The sequence below is a fragment of the Rana temporaria genome, chromosome 9, assembly GCF_905171775.1.
Source record: "Rana temporaria chromosome 9, aRanTem1.1, whole genome shotgun sequence".
In the NCBI taxonomy this organism is placed as follows: Eukaryota; Metazoa; Chordata; class Amphibia; order Anura; family Ranidae; genus Rana; species Rana temporaria.
Genome location: NC_053497.1, coordinates 127,921,722 through 127,936,218, shown reverse-complemented (window position 1 = coordinate 127,936,218; position 14,497 = coordinate 127,921,722). Strand labels below are relative to the sequence as shown.

The window sequence follows — 14,497 nt, the reverse complement described above, 5'->3', positions numbered from 1 at the left end:
ACTGTATCCCTTGAAGAATAGATTAGAAGGTTTGATGGAACCCTGGTTATGCACTAACGGTTGGTGTTATCAAATGTTTTTAGATGTATGCTGTGTTAATCAAACTTATACACTAGTAACAGCAATCCATGCAGACTGGACTGTAATCATTCTCACTCTGAATTCATTTTAGCTTTAGGTGAGAATATGACCAACATGAACCAAAACTCAAGTTTTACCAGCAGTGATATCTCTCTTTGTCCACCCCCCCACCCTGCCCCATTTTTCAGAAAAAGAAAAAGAAAAAGAGAGGTCATCTTTGGCATCTTTACCATATTACAGGAATCAGATGGGATTTAAGTGGCATGATTGCCTATGGACATTCCGTGAGGCATGGCCTGGGGGAAGACCTCGCTTTTATGGAAGGCAGACATGTAAAGTGCAGGGTTGGAACCGAGGGATGTTGGGGCAAAACCTTGAGATGCCATCACCTGAGACAGGGCATAGTGGCCTGCATTTGAAGGTGAGAGGGACTGGACAATATCGTAGGCTTCTCCACCATTTTCCCTAAGGTAGGGGTGCACCTGCCGTTTTCCTTTCTGCCGACGGTTACAAAACCAGACTCTGACAACCTGTGAACAGATGGATATATAGTTAAAAAGTCAATGTTAAAATAAAGGTCCTACAATAATGATTCTAGTAGTTTAGCAGATAGGCAACATGGTTCTGATTTTTAGAGATTGGAAACAAAAACTGTAAAATAAGTCTTTAAGGGGAATATGCAACAAAAATGGTTACTTTTATCTCACAGGGATGTTAATGGTAGAATTCCTGCACTTGATATCAATTGCCTGCCTCAGCCATTATGAGGATCCCACTCTCCTTGTTATTTGTAATGTTATATTGCAGATGATGTAACAGAATGAGTGGGGGCATTCCAATGTGCCAGAGTACCTTAAAAACTCCAAGTTGGGCAGAAAAGTGTTGGGAACTATAACAGAAGATCTCTTTATTACAGGCTTAAAAAAAAACAGAGGGTGACCTAGCTTACCATGTATCCAATCTCTAAGGCCCCTTTCACACATGCAGAATGTATGTCCACTTTTTTATCCATCCGTTTACAGATGAAAAGGGGACATACATTGATCCCTATGAGATTGCGGATGTCAGCGGATGAACATCCACTGACACCCGATCTCATCCGGGTCCACAATCCTCCGATTCTGCAGACGGAGGAAAACCCTATTTTTCCATCCGTCTGCGGATCGGATCAGGTGAACACGGACAGATGGTTCGTGTTCATCCGATCCCCCCATAGGGCAGTCCCTGCACAGTGTGCGGGGACCGCCCTGTCATCCGCCAGCTCAGCGGGGATCAATGGAGTGATCCCCGCTGAGCAAGTGGAGGTTCACGGGGCGGATCATCATGGATCTGTCCTGTGTGAAAGGGCCCTAACTGAAAGATGACTTTTGGTTAGACTAAATATCTATTTCATTGCTAGCATTTAGCTGGCTAAGAAGAGCTTTTATGTAATAGCGCATCTATCAGTTTTATACAGCACCTGCCTCTTTGTAGCAAATGTAGACATGGTGCCTCCTGCTATAGTCCATGTTACTTGCTCAAAATCCGGGCCTGTATAGACATAGAGGTTGATTTACTAAAGCTGGAGAGTACAAAATCTGGTACAGGCATGCATGGTAGCCAATCAGCTTCTAACTTCAGCTTGTTCAATTAAGCTTTGACAAGAAAAAAAGGAAGATAATTGGTTTCTATGCAGGGCTGCACCAGATTTTGCACTCTCCGATTTTTAGTAAATTAACCCCATGGCGTTCTCTCTATTGCTATTTCTATCGTCTCTCCAGCTTTAAAGAACACTATTAACCCAAAAAATGTGCCTTTGAATCAAATTAATATACTTTTATCATTAGCAAGACTGATTGATACCCCTCCCACCATCTCTGTCCTCCCCTGCTGCCATGGCAATAGCCTACATATTGAACAGCCGTTAGAGCTGAAACACAACTCAGCAGAGATTTAAGTAGGACTAAACGCAAAACTTTTTTTCATTTTGGATGGAGTAATGGAGGGTACAACCCCTGACAATTTTTTTTTTTTTTTTTTGCCATTGGTATGGTATAGTATAGGCATAGAGTTGTGATGCCATGGTTAAGCCAACTATCATACAACAGTAAAATAATTGAACTAGGTATACTTACATCTTTATCCATGTTTAGTTCCCTGGCAATCTGGGATATCTCTTGTGCACCGGGCTTTGAGCAGTGCATAAAATAATTCTCCAAACTGCGTTTGACGTTGTTCTCAATACTTGTTCGATGCTTTCGCTTCTGGATCTGAGGCAAAACTGGTCCCCGACTGATGAGCTAACGAGTCAAAGAAGAGAGTGTTATGGCTACATACTCGCTCCTCCTTTCCACATTCTGAAACCTGCACTTCTAACTATGTAGGTCTCTTGTATCATAAGGGTGGCTGTTCATAAGACCAAGCATTCCTTGCAACAGCTGAATGAGGATGTATAGGTATTCTGCAATGGACACTTAAAAGTACTGTTGGCATTCAAGGGTGTTTTCTATCACACACACACATCTATAGAAAAAAGACATGGGATTGCTGCTATATATTTCACATTTACTCATTGGCTGAGGGGACATTTTGTAAGGTCCCGATAATGATGCAATGTAATGGAACCAGCAGTGTTCTCACATCTGTGGAAACCCAGGACGGCTGCCATATGGGAATACTTATCAATCAGGCAGGTCACAAGTTGCCAGTTCCCATTATTCCCCCTTCACTTACCATTTACACTATTCCAATAACCATTTACAGCCAAGCTGAACTTACAATTATATAGATCTGTCTACAGGGCTCCAAGGATGACTTACTCTGTAGGCTTTTGGATAGTGCCTACCCAGCTTAACTTTATTGTTGCTTATCAGATGGCTGAAAAGGTCAGGGGTAGCCCACAGGAATATCATCACCCAATTTAATAGAAATCTTATGAAATAGTAATTGGGCTATAAATACTACTAATGCCCCATACACACGATCGGAATTTCCGATGGAAAAAGTCAGACGGACTTTATCCATCGGAAATTCCGACCGTGTGTATGCCCCATCGGATTATTTCCATCGGAAATTCCGAGGAATTCTGTCGGAGTTTAGATAGAGAACATGTTCTCTTTTACTCCCATGGAATTCCGCCGGAATTCCGATGTGATTTTGGTCGAACAAAGGTCTGACCCTGTGTACGGGGCTTTAGTTGATATTTGCACTGTTCTCACTAGCGATTTCATATTTGTAAGGCAATATCTCGGGAACTCCATAGTTAAGTTCTCCCAACAAAAGTTTCTGCCTTTCCTCTCTCCACTTTCAAGTCTCATACTTCAAGAGTCTCAGATGCCCCCATACTAGTCAAAGCAGGTGGAAAGACCTAATCATTCAAGTGCAAACATCTAGGGTGACCACATGTCCCGGATTGAAACTGACACAGCCACCCCCTCCCCCCAGGCCAATCTGATGCCCCCAAAAAGGGCCATCACATCACCGCTTTACTCACTGACAGTACTTGTCCTGGCCGGGAATGCCTGGAGGAGCAAAATCCCGCCCCCTGCTTGTGATTGGAGAAATCATAAATCCCACCTCTTGTGTCCAATCACTGTGCTGTTATTCGTTACAGCACAAGCTGATTTTTGGGAAGGGAGGGTGTCCCTGATTGGTAGTTTGGAAATGTGGTCACCCTTCAAACATCTGACCACAAGAATCTTCTTAAAAAGATTTTGCCAGATGAGTCCACCCACCAGACTCAACCAAATGCTAAAATACCAGTTTTGGATGGCCTTACTCTTCCACTTTGTTATACAAACCCCCTTTTTTAACCCATTTATGATGATGTAGTTACCTCCTGCATGTCCTCTCTTGTGTCCACTTCCAGCAGCCAGCTGCCTAGTAGCGGTTTCAGCTTGCACATGTTTTTAAAGCTTAGCTGTAGAGACTCAAATCGGCAGATGGTCGTCTGACTAAAAGTTTTGTCTATGAGAGAGAATAGGAAAGAGAAGTTTCAGTTTCAAACAGCTTTAAACAATGCTCTCCTGCAGTTTCTTCTAGAATTCCTCATAGGTAAACTTACTATAAAGAAGTCCGAGGGCATAGCCAACATCTGCTTGCGTGTAGCCATGAGTGATCCGTTTGTGTTTCAGATCCTTGGCAAACTGTTCCATCTCTGCAGATGTCGGGACTTCCTGCAAGACATCACAAAAGCAAATTACTGAGAGATATTCAACTTTGAATAGCTGAAGAAATCAACCGTATATTTAATGACAATAAATAGCAATACTGAAGAAGGACACACATACGGTGGGCATAGATGTGCACAGGGAGTTGCCCCTTAAGACTTTTAGGTTGGGTTCACACTATACTACACGACAGCGGTGCGACTTTCATCCTACTTTGCTCTGCGACATCAGTCCTACATCGGTCCTACATTGATCCTACATCCATCCGACTTTTATGAACAGGATACTACTTGATCCGACTTTGTGATAGTCTACCTTGTTCTTTGACCAATTAAAACAATCCCAGTGTGAGATAAATTCCTTTTACTGCAATGTCGGATGTCAAGTGTCCGATGGTAAGATGAAGAATCCTAATTTGATCTGACTTCAATGATATTTAATGGGCTGAAGTAGGATCAAAGTCGGACCAAAATAGTACAGGGAGCATTTTCGGACCGACTTGTGTTGGACCAGTTAAGACGACTCCCATAGGGAAACATTGATTTTCACATGTCATGCGACATGAGCTCCCAATGTCAGAGCAATTGTCGGACAAGTGTGAACCCGGCCTAAAGGCAGAACAATTATTAAAGAGAGTAGTATGGTGGGCATAGCAATGAGCAAAGGAAATAAAACAATTTTTCATAAATCACGTTATGGGCTTGCAAAAAATGTAGACTGCAGAAAGGATATTTTCTAGTTCTATTATGAATAACGAACTGAAAAAGTAGATTTCAGATTTATTTAACATTCTAACCTAAGGGTACTTTGAGTCACACCTGGCATTAAGCATTATTATTTTGGTAGATTCAGGTGCAGCTTTATGTGATGACTTCTGAAAATGCTGACAACAGAAATATTGATCATAGCACATAGCATTGGTTGCTGTACAATGACCAACTTTAGCTCTGTGAGCAGAGGACACAAAGTTCTCAGGAGCTAATGACGTTGTGAACACCTGCAAAAAAACATACTTTATTCATTTATAAATGGGTCTTTTTTCCGTAAATGTTGCTTTAATATAACATAATCAAGTGCTCAGTGAAACACAAGAAAACAAAGTCAGGGGGCTCAAAGCTAGGTGGTGTCACGATAGCACAAGGAGATCAGGTGTTTAGATGAAACCACTTTAAAGCGGAGTTCCACCCTAAAAATTATCTTTCTATTAACAGCTTGCCTTTAATATAAAAGAAAAAAAATATATATTTTTTTACTCACTTCTGATTTCGTAATCTGCCTAGTTCCGAGTTCTAGGTGGTTCAACTTCCTGTCCTAAGACCCCATTGCTTCCTGGGAAATGATGACACTCATTTCCCAGGAGTCTCTGAGCATTACTTTGCCTAAAAATCACCCAGCATGCACCTCTCCCTGAAAACCAGGAAGAAGAAAAAACTGGGCTTCACATGCCCACACATATTATGGATACGGCTACAACATGAGCTGGAGGATATAAGGCAAGTGTTTGCAATGATTTCTGGAATGATTGGGAAGCTATTAATATGTTTTAGGGACTATTTGATGTGATTAATTTTAGCTTGCAAAAAAAAATAAAAAATTATGCCCGGAACTCCGCTTTAACAGAAGAGACTCCAAGCCAAGCTAGAAGGCGAGGAGCACAAGAAAGATGGAGGTAATTTAACAAAATGTTAGGGGCTAAATAGCAACATGGTGACAGATAATTAAACTGCATGGGAAAAAAGAAAAGAAGTGTTTTTTTTAAAAATGGGATGCCATCAAACATAGAAGTTCTTCTATGTTTGATGGCATCCCATTTTTAAAAAAACACTTCTTTTCTTTTTTCCAATGCAGTTTAATTATAATAAAGATAATAAAGATTAAGTTGGTCATTAAAGCGGAGGTTCACCGCTAAATTGCTATTTTTACCCTTAGATGGATGCTCATTTAGTCTAGGGGAATCGGCTAGTTGTTTTAAAATCGAAGCTGTACTTACCTTTTTAGAGAGCGATCTTCTCCGGCACTTCCGGGTATGGGCATGCGCGACTGGGCGTTCCTTCTTGATTAACAGTCTTCCGACAGGCTTCCGACGGTCGCATACATCGCGTCACGATTTTCCGAAAGTAGCCGAACGTCGGTGCGCAGGCGCAGTATAGAGCCGCACCGACGTTCATCTTCTTTCGGCTACTCGTGACGCGATGGATGCGACCGTCGGAAGCCTATCGGAAGCCTGTCAGTCAAGAAGGAACGCCCAGTCCCGAAGACCCATACCCGGAAGTGGCGGAGAAGATCGCCCTCTACAACGGTAAGTACTGCTCGGATTTTAAAACAACTAGCCCATTCCCCTAGACTAAATGAGCATCCATCTAAGGGTATCTAAGGGTAAAAAAACATTTATGGGAGAACCCCTTCTTTAAGTTTGCCCAATTTTTTATTTATTGGTTGACTGATTAATGAATTAATTTATTTATATATTGGTCCGGGTATAGCTCTATGTGTGTCCCCGGTATGTTTGAATCCACTTGCTGTTGACTGACTCACTACCTCTCCTGGAAAGTCTAGTCCAAGCATCAACTACTTTCTAGGGTTAATTTTTAACTTGCCTCTTGCTAAAGTCAAGATAACAGAATCTAGAGCTTGAAGCAACATGGAGTCAGTAATAATAGTTGCTAAGTATAACAAGATCTAAGTAGCTCATTGGCCACACACACTGACCAATAAAATGGTGAATAAATTAAACTAAGATGGAGTGTTCCTCCTCAATAAGCTTGCCCCCATGATCCGAGCTGTTCTGGCTGGGGGTTAGTCAGCGTGCTCGCCCCCTCCCTTGGGACTACATGTCTGCGGCAAGATGCTGACTAACCCCCAGCCAGAACAGCTCGGATGATGGGGAAAGCTTACTGAGGAGGAACATGAAATGAGAAATTCAGACAAAGAAAAAAAACATTTAGAAGGGAAATCAAAGGAAAAGGTAAGTGAACAAATCCCTGCGAGGAGACGCTGTGTTCTCAAGGGAGGGGGCAAGCACGCTGACTAACCCCCAGCCAGAATGGCTCGGATGATGGGGGCAAGCTTACTGAGGAGAAAAAGGAAGTGAGAAATTCAGACAAAGAAAAAAACATTTAGAAGGGAAATCGAAGGAAAAGGTAAGTGAACCAACCCCTGCGGGGAGACGCTGTGTTTCCAAGGGAGGGGGTGAGCACGCAGACTAACCCCCAGCCAGAAAAGCTTGGATGATGGGGGCAAGCTTACTAAGGAGGAACAGGAAGTGAGAAATTCAGACAAAGAAAAAAAACATTTATAAGGGAAATCAAAATAAAAGGTAAGTGAACCAACAATGCATTAGCTTAAAGTGGAGATTCCCCCTAAAAAAAATGTCTAACAATACATTCGGAAGACTGGTTACACTGCGGGTAGGCTGTTTTTTTTTCGTACATACCTCGATATTGCCGTTTCATCCCTCGGCTTCCGGGTATGATTCTTGCTGGACCTAGTTGATTGACGTTCCTCCGACCGGCGCATACTGCGCGTCACGACTTTCCGACAGAAACCGAACGTCATTGCGCAGGCGCTGTATAGAGTCGGCTCTATACGGCGCCTGCGCAGCGACGTTCGGCTTCTTTCGGAAAGTCGTGACGTCAAGTATGCGTCGGTCGGAGGAACTTCAATCAACGAGGAACGCCCAGCCCCACAAGAATCATACCAGGAAGCCGAGGGATGAAACGGCGATATCGAGGTATGTACGAAAAAAAAAAAAAAACAGCCTACCCGCAGTGTAACCAGTCTTCTGAATGTATTGTTATAAAAAAAATTTAGGGGGAACCTCCACTTTAAAGGAACCTATTTAGAAAATAAAAAACGAACCTTTACAACCACTTTAAGAAAATGCGCATTCAATGTTATCAGCTGAATTCAGTCTACAAGATTAGGAGTTCAATCTAGCATTGAGTCTGTTATACCCAGTAGTATCAGGAGCCCAATAGTACAATAGGCTCCCTAGCATCTACAAAAGCAGGAATATCTACAAGGTCAAGTAAAGCAAAATCAAACATTCAAAACAAGATGGAGTCACTTATGACTATAAGATCACTATATAATGAGCTTATTGTAGGATGTACTCATAAAAGTGTATAAAAATCAGAATCATAAAACAAGATGGAGTCACTTATGTCTATAAGATCAATATATAATGGGCTTATTGTAGGATGTACTCATAAAAATGTATAAACATCAGAATCATAAAACAAGATGCAGTGGCACAACTTGGGGAAATCAACACAACTTTGTTTCAAGTATTTTACACTTCACTATCTAGGCTGAATATTTTGTTCCTTCCATAAAATACAAAAGGAGTTGTGGTTCACCAGTAGGCTTCCTGAGAACCACACCTTGTGGATTTTATGTCTAAATCTTGGATTATAATGTCCAACAAGAATGGAAAAATCCATTCCAGACACAACAAAATTACATTTTTAAAGAGCACCACTAAATCCTACAAGACTTCGGTTCAAGGTGAATTGTGCAAAATCTATGAGTTCTTGGGTCTCCAAATATGTCTCTAAACATTTAGGTCCGTATTTTCAGACCCTGGAACAAGACAAAGTAGTAGACATGATTCTATTTGTAAGTTATAAGAGTTATTAGACGAAGCAGAGATGCCACTTACCTCCTCAATGTCGCTGCCGATGCCCTCGCTGCCCGCCCTGGAGATGGTCCGGGGGATGACAATGTTCTGTACATTGGGGACCGGGCTGGTAGAGTTACTACAGCGGCTGGTATCCAGGCTGGAGAGCCCACTTTCACCAGTCGGGCTCTGTGAAAACTGCTGTACCGGAGTGGGTTTCACACTGGCTTGGGGCTTGTTGGCTGCTGTGGTGCCCGGGTTGGACCAGAAGGTCCCGCCGCCCCAAGCCTGGGCATAGTAGGTTGCTCCCATGGCATTGTGCGTCTGCGGGTTGAGTTTGGCTGTTGGGGACTCTTCTTTAATCTCCGGCTCCGGCTCTATTTCTTTTTTCGGGTGGCTCTCTGCGTCTTCTGGGTTGGGTATCATCTGTTCTGCTCCCTGCTGGTCACAATGAATGGTCATCTGGCTGGTCGCGTCCATCTGTGCCAAGTGGTTCCATGACAACGCCTGTGCCATACAGTCCCCCACACCCTGCACCCCGAGGTCCCCGTAGTCAGACTTGACGGTGGAGAAGGGGAAAAAGCTCTGGGAGTGGTGTGGGTGCCCGAGGCTGGTGTAGTTGCCCATATTATATTGGCAATTAACATCCTGCATCAGACCCGAGTTGTGAGCAAAGGCTTGGAAGGTCTGCTGGTTGTACATGGTGAGAAGAGCCTTGGAAGCCAAACCTTTAGGACTTAGCTGGAGTTGGGTCTATTGTTGGCTTGTAGATCCACCAAACATATTGGAAAGTTGCAGCCAAGCTGGTGCTTACAGCCCCATGCAGAAGGTCTTCCTTTGCCCCTTTGGGAAGTCTTCACTTGTGGATTAGTAAAAGTTCCATAAAGGTAGTAAAATTGTTAGATCTAAACCTTCCTTCCAGAAGGTCTCCAGGTGTGACTTGTGGTCCTAAGCTGGAGGTCCCTGGCTGGGAAGTTGTTTGTATTGTAGTTCAACTGGTTGTAATCTAATTCATGATGGTGGCTGTCCCTACACTAGCCTAGGCAAAAGAGCCCTCCCCCTTAGGTCGATGCTAATTAGCCTTCCAGGTGATTGGGCCAGTAAAACAAAAAAAAGGCTCCCAAGGACCATGAATAGGGTCAAGTTGAAGTAAGACATGGAACTAATAAGTAGAAAAAAAAAACTTGTATTTTGGAGTTATGATCTTGTATGGATGTTAGGACCCCCAGTCTACAAGTGGAAGCAAGTGATCACATTAACAATCGAACAAACCTGAAGTGTAATTTGTCAGGCTTGTACATTATTTCACATATGCATAGGAATACAGACTCCACAGAGGCATATGAATATTCAGCAGCTCTGTGTTTTACACACTACAGCTCCTAAATTCTAAGTCATCAGTCTTAACATTTCCCAAACATTAGAGGTTATAAAGCCATTGAGAGTGGGTAATGAGGCAGGGGAGCTCTGACTTGTGCCAAAATGGGCATAGGAAATGTTCACATCTACCTGCTAATGTCAAGAACATCAGTAGTATTATCCACACCATAGATACTAGACAAAAGGCAGGTGTACAACAGAAAGTCAGATACTTATGTTACTGGTTTTATTTAATACTGACACTTTTATTGTAGTACTTTCCATTAAAACACACATATCAGTCTCTGTCCTGAAGGAGCTTCCCAGTCTAATGAACCAACCAAAGTTATACAGGCCGGTCCCCGGGTTACAAACAAGACAGGGTCTGTTGGTTTGTTCTTAAAGCGGGGGTTCACCCTAAAAACAATTTTCTAACATTACATTGAGCTCACTCTCGACATTGACAGTATGCCGATTTTTTATTTTGTTTTGCTGTACATACGTCGTATAGCAATTTTCTTACCCGACTTCCGTGTAGTTCCTTCCCGCGGGACTGGGCGTTCCTATGCAGCAGTTAGTGATTGACGTAATGACAAAAACTACCCCCCCCCCCGTCACATAAGAAGCGTCACGAGTTGCCGAAAGAAGCCGAACGTCTGTGAATCTGTTTGTAAGTCAGAGCAGGTACATTTTTTAAGTGTAGCTCCACCCAAAAAATATATATTTTTAAGCTTTTTTGATAGCATTGGGAAAGGTTAACCCCCCTGTAATATTTGTTTTGCTATCTGTGCCCCCATTCAGAAGATTTCACCTCACTTTCTGTCCCAATGACAATTGGATTTGGAAAATTTGGGGAAACAAGGATTGGTGACAAAGCTTCAGTGGAGACACTTTTCTCCCATAATAACTCTTATGCCCTGTACACACGATCGGAATTTCCGATGGCCTAAGGCCTCATTCACACGACGGACCGTTCAGGTCCACCTGTCAGTTTTGACGGCAGACCTGAACGGCCGCTCCATGCATCCCTATGGAGCGTCGGATGTCAGCGGAGACATGTCCGCTGACATCTGACCCTATCCGATCCGCTAAAAACAGACGTATGGGGGGAACGTCACCATCCGTCCATGCGGATCGGATCGGGTAAGATCTGATGAAAACGGACATGCTGTCCGTTTTCATCAGATTGCTCCATAGGAGACAGCGGTGCCCGACAAGCCCCTCCCCGCTCAGTGAGCAGAGAGGAGCTTGTCATCCGTCGGCTCAGCGGAGATCTGCGGACTGATCTCCCGCTGAGCTGGCGGGAGCAGGCGGACTCCGTAGGAACGGAGTCCGCCTGTGTGAATGGGGCCTTAAATCCGATGGAATTTTTCGTCGGAATTCCATTCAAGCTGTCTTGCATACACACTGTCAGACCAAATTTCGACCGTCCAAAACGCGGTGACGTAAAACACTATGACGAGCCGAGAAAAATTAAGTTCAATGCTTCTGAGAATGCGTCGACTTAATTCTGTGCATGCATGTTTTTTTCTCCGCCGGAGTTCCACAAAGACGATCGGAATTTCCATCGTAAAAAAATAAAACATGTTCTATTTCTAAACCCAGACGGAAAAAAGTCAGATGGGACCCACACACAGTCAGAATATCTGATGAAAAAATTTCGTCTGACTTTTTTCATCGGAAATTCCGATCGTGTGTACATGGCATTACAGGAGTGAATTTTCCTTCCTAGGGGTAGATTTCCTCTCACTTCATGTTGTTTCCCACCATTTGTAAGTAGGAGTTGTTTGTAAGTCGGATGTTTGTAAGTAGGGGACCGCCTGTATTGTAGTGCTAGTGTGGGTGAAAGCTTGTTAACATAGTATTATATTTTTAGAATGTTAAAGAAAACTGTCTCCCCTGCATTGCAAGCTCCATTGCCTTTACCATCAAGGGCTTACAGCTATAGTGTTGCCTATTTGTATATTAACCAATAAAAACAATGTTGAAGAAAAAAATGGCTCCAGGAGGTAACCCACAAAAACAAGTGGGGAACAAAAAAACTCCACCAATACTCTAAGCTAGCTTGGTATTTTTAACCAGTCCTTTAATGTTTTCTCAAGATAACAGCTATGCATGTTGGGAGACGGTCTCACAGTAAATATGGCCATAGATGCTAAATAGCGGCAGACGTGCCTCTATACTTCACTACTAAACATTATTGTTTGAAGACCTGTGAGTAGATGTAACATGTAGTAATCAAGTTCTGATGGTAGCTTGCTGGCATTATAGGGTTGATTTACTAAAACTGGAGAGTGCAAAATCTGGTGCAACTGTGCATGGTAGCCAATCAGATTCTATATTTAGCTTGTTCAATTAAGCTTTGGCAATTAAATCTGGAATCTGGTTTCTATGGAGAGCTGCACCAGATTTTGAAATCTCCAGTTTTAGTTAATCAACCCCTTTGAGTCCCTCACCCATCCCTGGTGGTAAGGAATAGACCAGGGGTCTTCAAACGATGGCCATCCAGTTGTTTCGGAAACTACAATTCCCATCAGGCCTAGTCATGTCTGTAAATGTCAGAGTTTTACAATGCCTCATGGGATGTGTAGTTCCGCAACAACTGGAGGGCCATAGTTTGAGGATCCCTTGAATAGACCAACAAGTAGGGTATTTTATATAAAAAATGGGCCATGAACTGGGCACGGGGCTGACACTATGAAAATGAAAAGAACATCGACATGGAATTTTAGGTGCTTTACACATAGCAAGTGACCAAGTAAGGGTTGCAAAATACCCTTATTGACGTTCCTAAGCAAACTGGGTTGCCTGGTTGAGTATATATGATGCATATTTGGTTCTGAGAATTTTTTTTTCTCATTATTACTCATACGAATATTTTACAGGTGTGTCTATATACTTGGTAGAGAGCCCTCATCAAGGAGAAACAAAAATAATGGAGTATGCAGCATCTGTTTGCTTTTATGCTGGAGTCCTATGCTGCATGGAAAAACAACCAATATGGGGATTACCTTAACTTGCATGTGTATCCTTATGGAGGCTGCAGGGAAAGATTTTAAGGAAAATGGTTGACTGGAAAAAAATATCCTGGCCCTATCCTTCCTCCAATTAATTGAGCAAGGGGAATCTGCAGAACAGGGTGCACTTATTGTGTTTCTATCTGCCTGTAAGCATTCATCCAAACTTCCCGAAATTTATGTGTCCATCATTTTGTACCATGTTCAGGCAGTAGTTGTATATTCCAATTGCCACCGAGTCTCTAGCTCCCTTTAGTTGTCTTTAGATGTTGAAAGGCCAGGACTAGACATAGAAAATCTTATTAAGACCTGATAACAGGGCCCAGTCTTGACAAGAGGACCTGCGCGTGTCACTGTTTGTTCAGCTTTCTGTCTCAGGTCGCCTTGGTAGTGGGGGGTGAGATAAGGATAGGATAATTGGCTTTGTAAGGTTTTTCTTTGCTATTTGGGAAGACCAAGATCATGGCTTCCCCTGGCTCACACTAACCAAGAGGGGGTAAAATAGATTATTAACAGGTTTTCTTTGTTAATAGAGGTCAACTAAACTTATTAAGGCACGTTAAGTGGCCTTAATCATGTTATCACTTCTAGAGCTGTGCTGTAGAACCATTTGGAAGGCTATATAATCCTATCCCCTGTAGACTTTTGTAAAAATATTTTGTTTATTGTGGCCACCTAATGTTACACTTGGTTGACCTTAAGTGTTGGTTCACACTACCGCGACTTGGGATCCGACTTGTGTCGCCCCAAGTCGCCCGACATGAGAAATTCAATTGAAGTGAATGAGAGCCGTCTTAATGCACACTACTGAAGTCACTCCAACTTCAGAAAAGGTTCCTGTACTACTTCAAGGCGACTTCTAGGCAACTCGTACCCATTGATTTCAATGGAAGTTGCCTCCAAAGTTGGATCACTGTCTTAACTGAAGCAACTTTACAGGAAGAGAAAATAGTTTACTCAGGCAAACCCCCCCTCCCACAGAGCTGATTATTCTGTGATTGGCCACAGCCAAAGTCGCCTGCCCTGGAGGCAACTTTAAGTCGCGTTGTAAGTTTCTCCAAGTCGCGCTAAAGTCGCCTTGCAAAGTCGCGCTGTAAGTCAGGTTGCCCCTGTGTGAACCGGCTCAGATATTTGAAAGAGATGTCGCAGATTTGAGCATTACTTTAAATAATTGGGAAAAATGGAGGATGACTAGTGAGTTACAAGTGAGAATGTTCAAGTCTCTTTCATGAGTCCAAAAATTATTATACAAAGTAATTCAATTTTTAAAATAA

General features: G+C 42.8%; 1 protein-coding gene across 1 annotated transcript; it reads right to left on the bottom strand.

The window, feature by feature from the left end:
* Window positions 1-335: 335 nt before the first annotated feature.
* Window positions 336-9,549, bottom strand: LOC120914589 (POU domain, class 5, transcription factor 1.2-like). Its single transcript, XM_040325270.1, has 5 exons — window positions 8,890-9,549; window positions 4,124-4,235; window positions 3,896-4,026; window positions 2,196-2,360; window positions 336-611 (listed from the first exon to the last, which is right to left on the bottom strand). The coding sequence occupies exons 1-5, from the start codon at window positions 9,547-9,549 to the stop codon at window positions 336-338; spliced, it is 1,344 nt and encodes a 447-aa protein (XP_040181204.1).
* Between the last annotated feature and the right edge of the window lie 4,948 nt (window positions 9,550-14,497).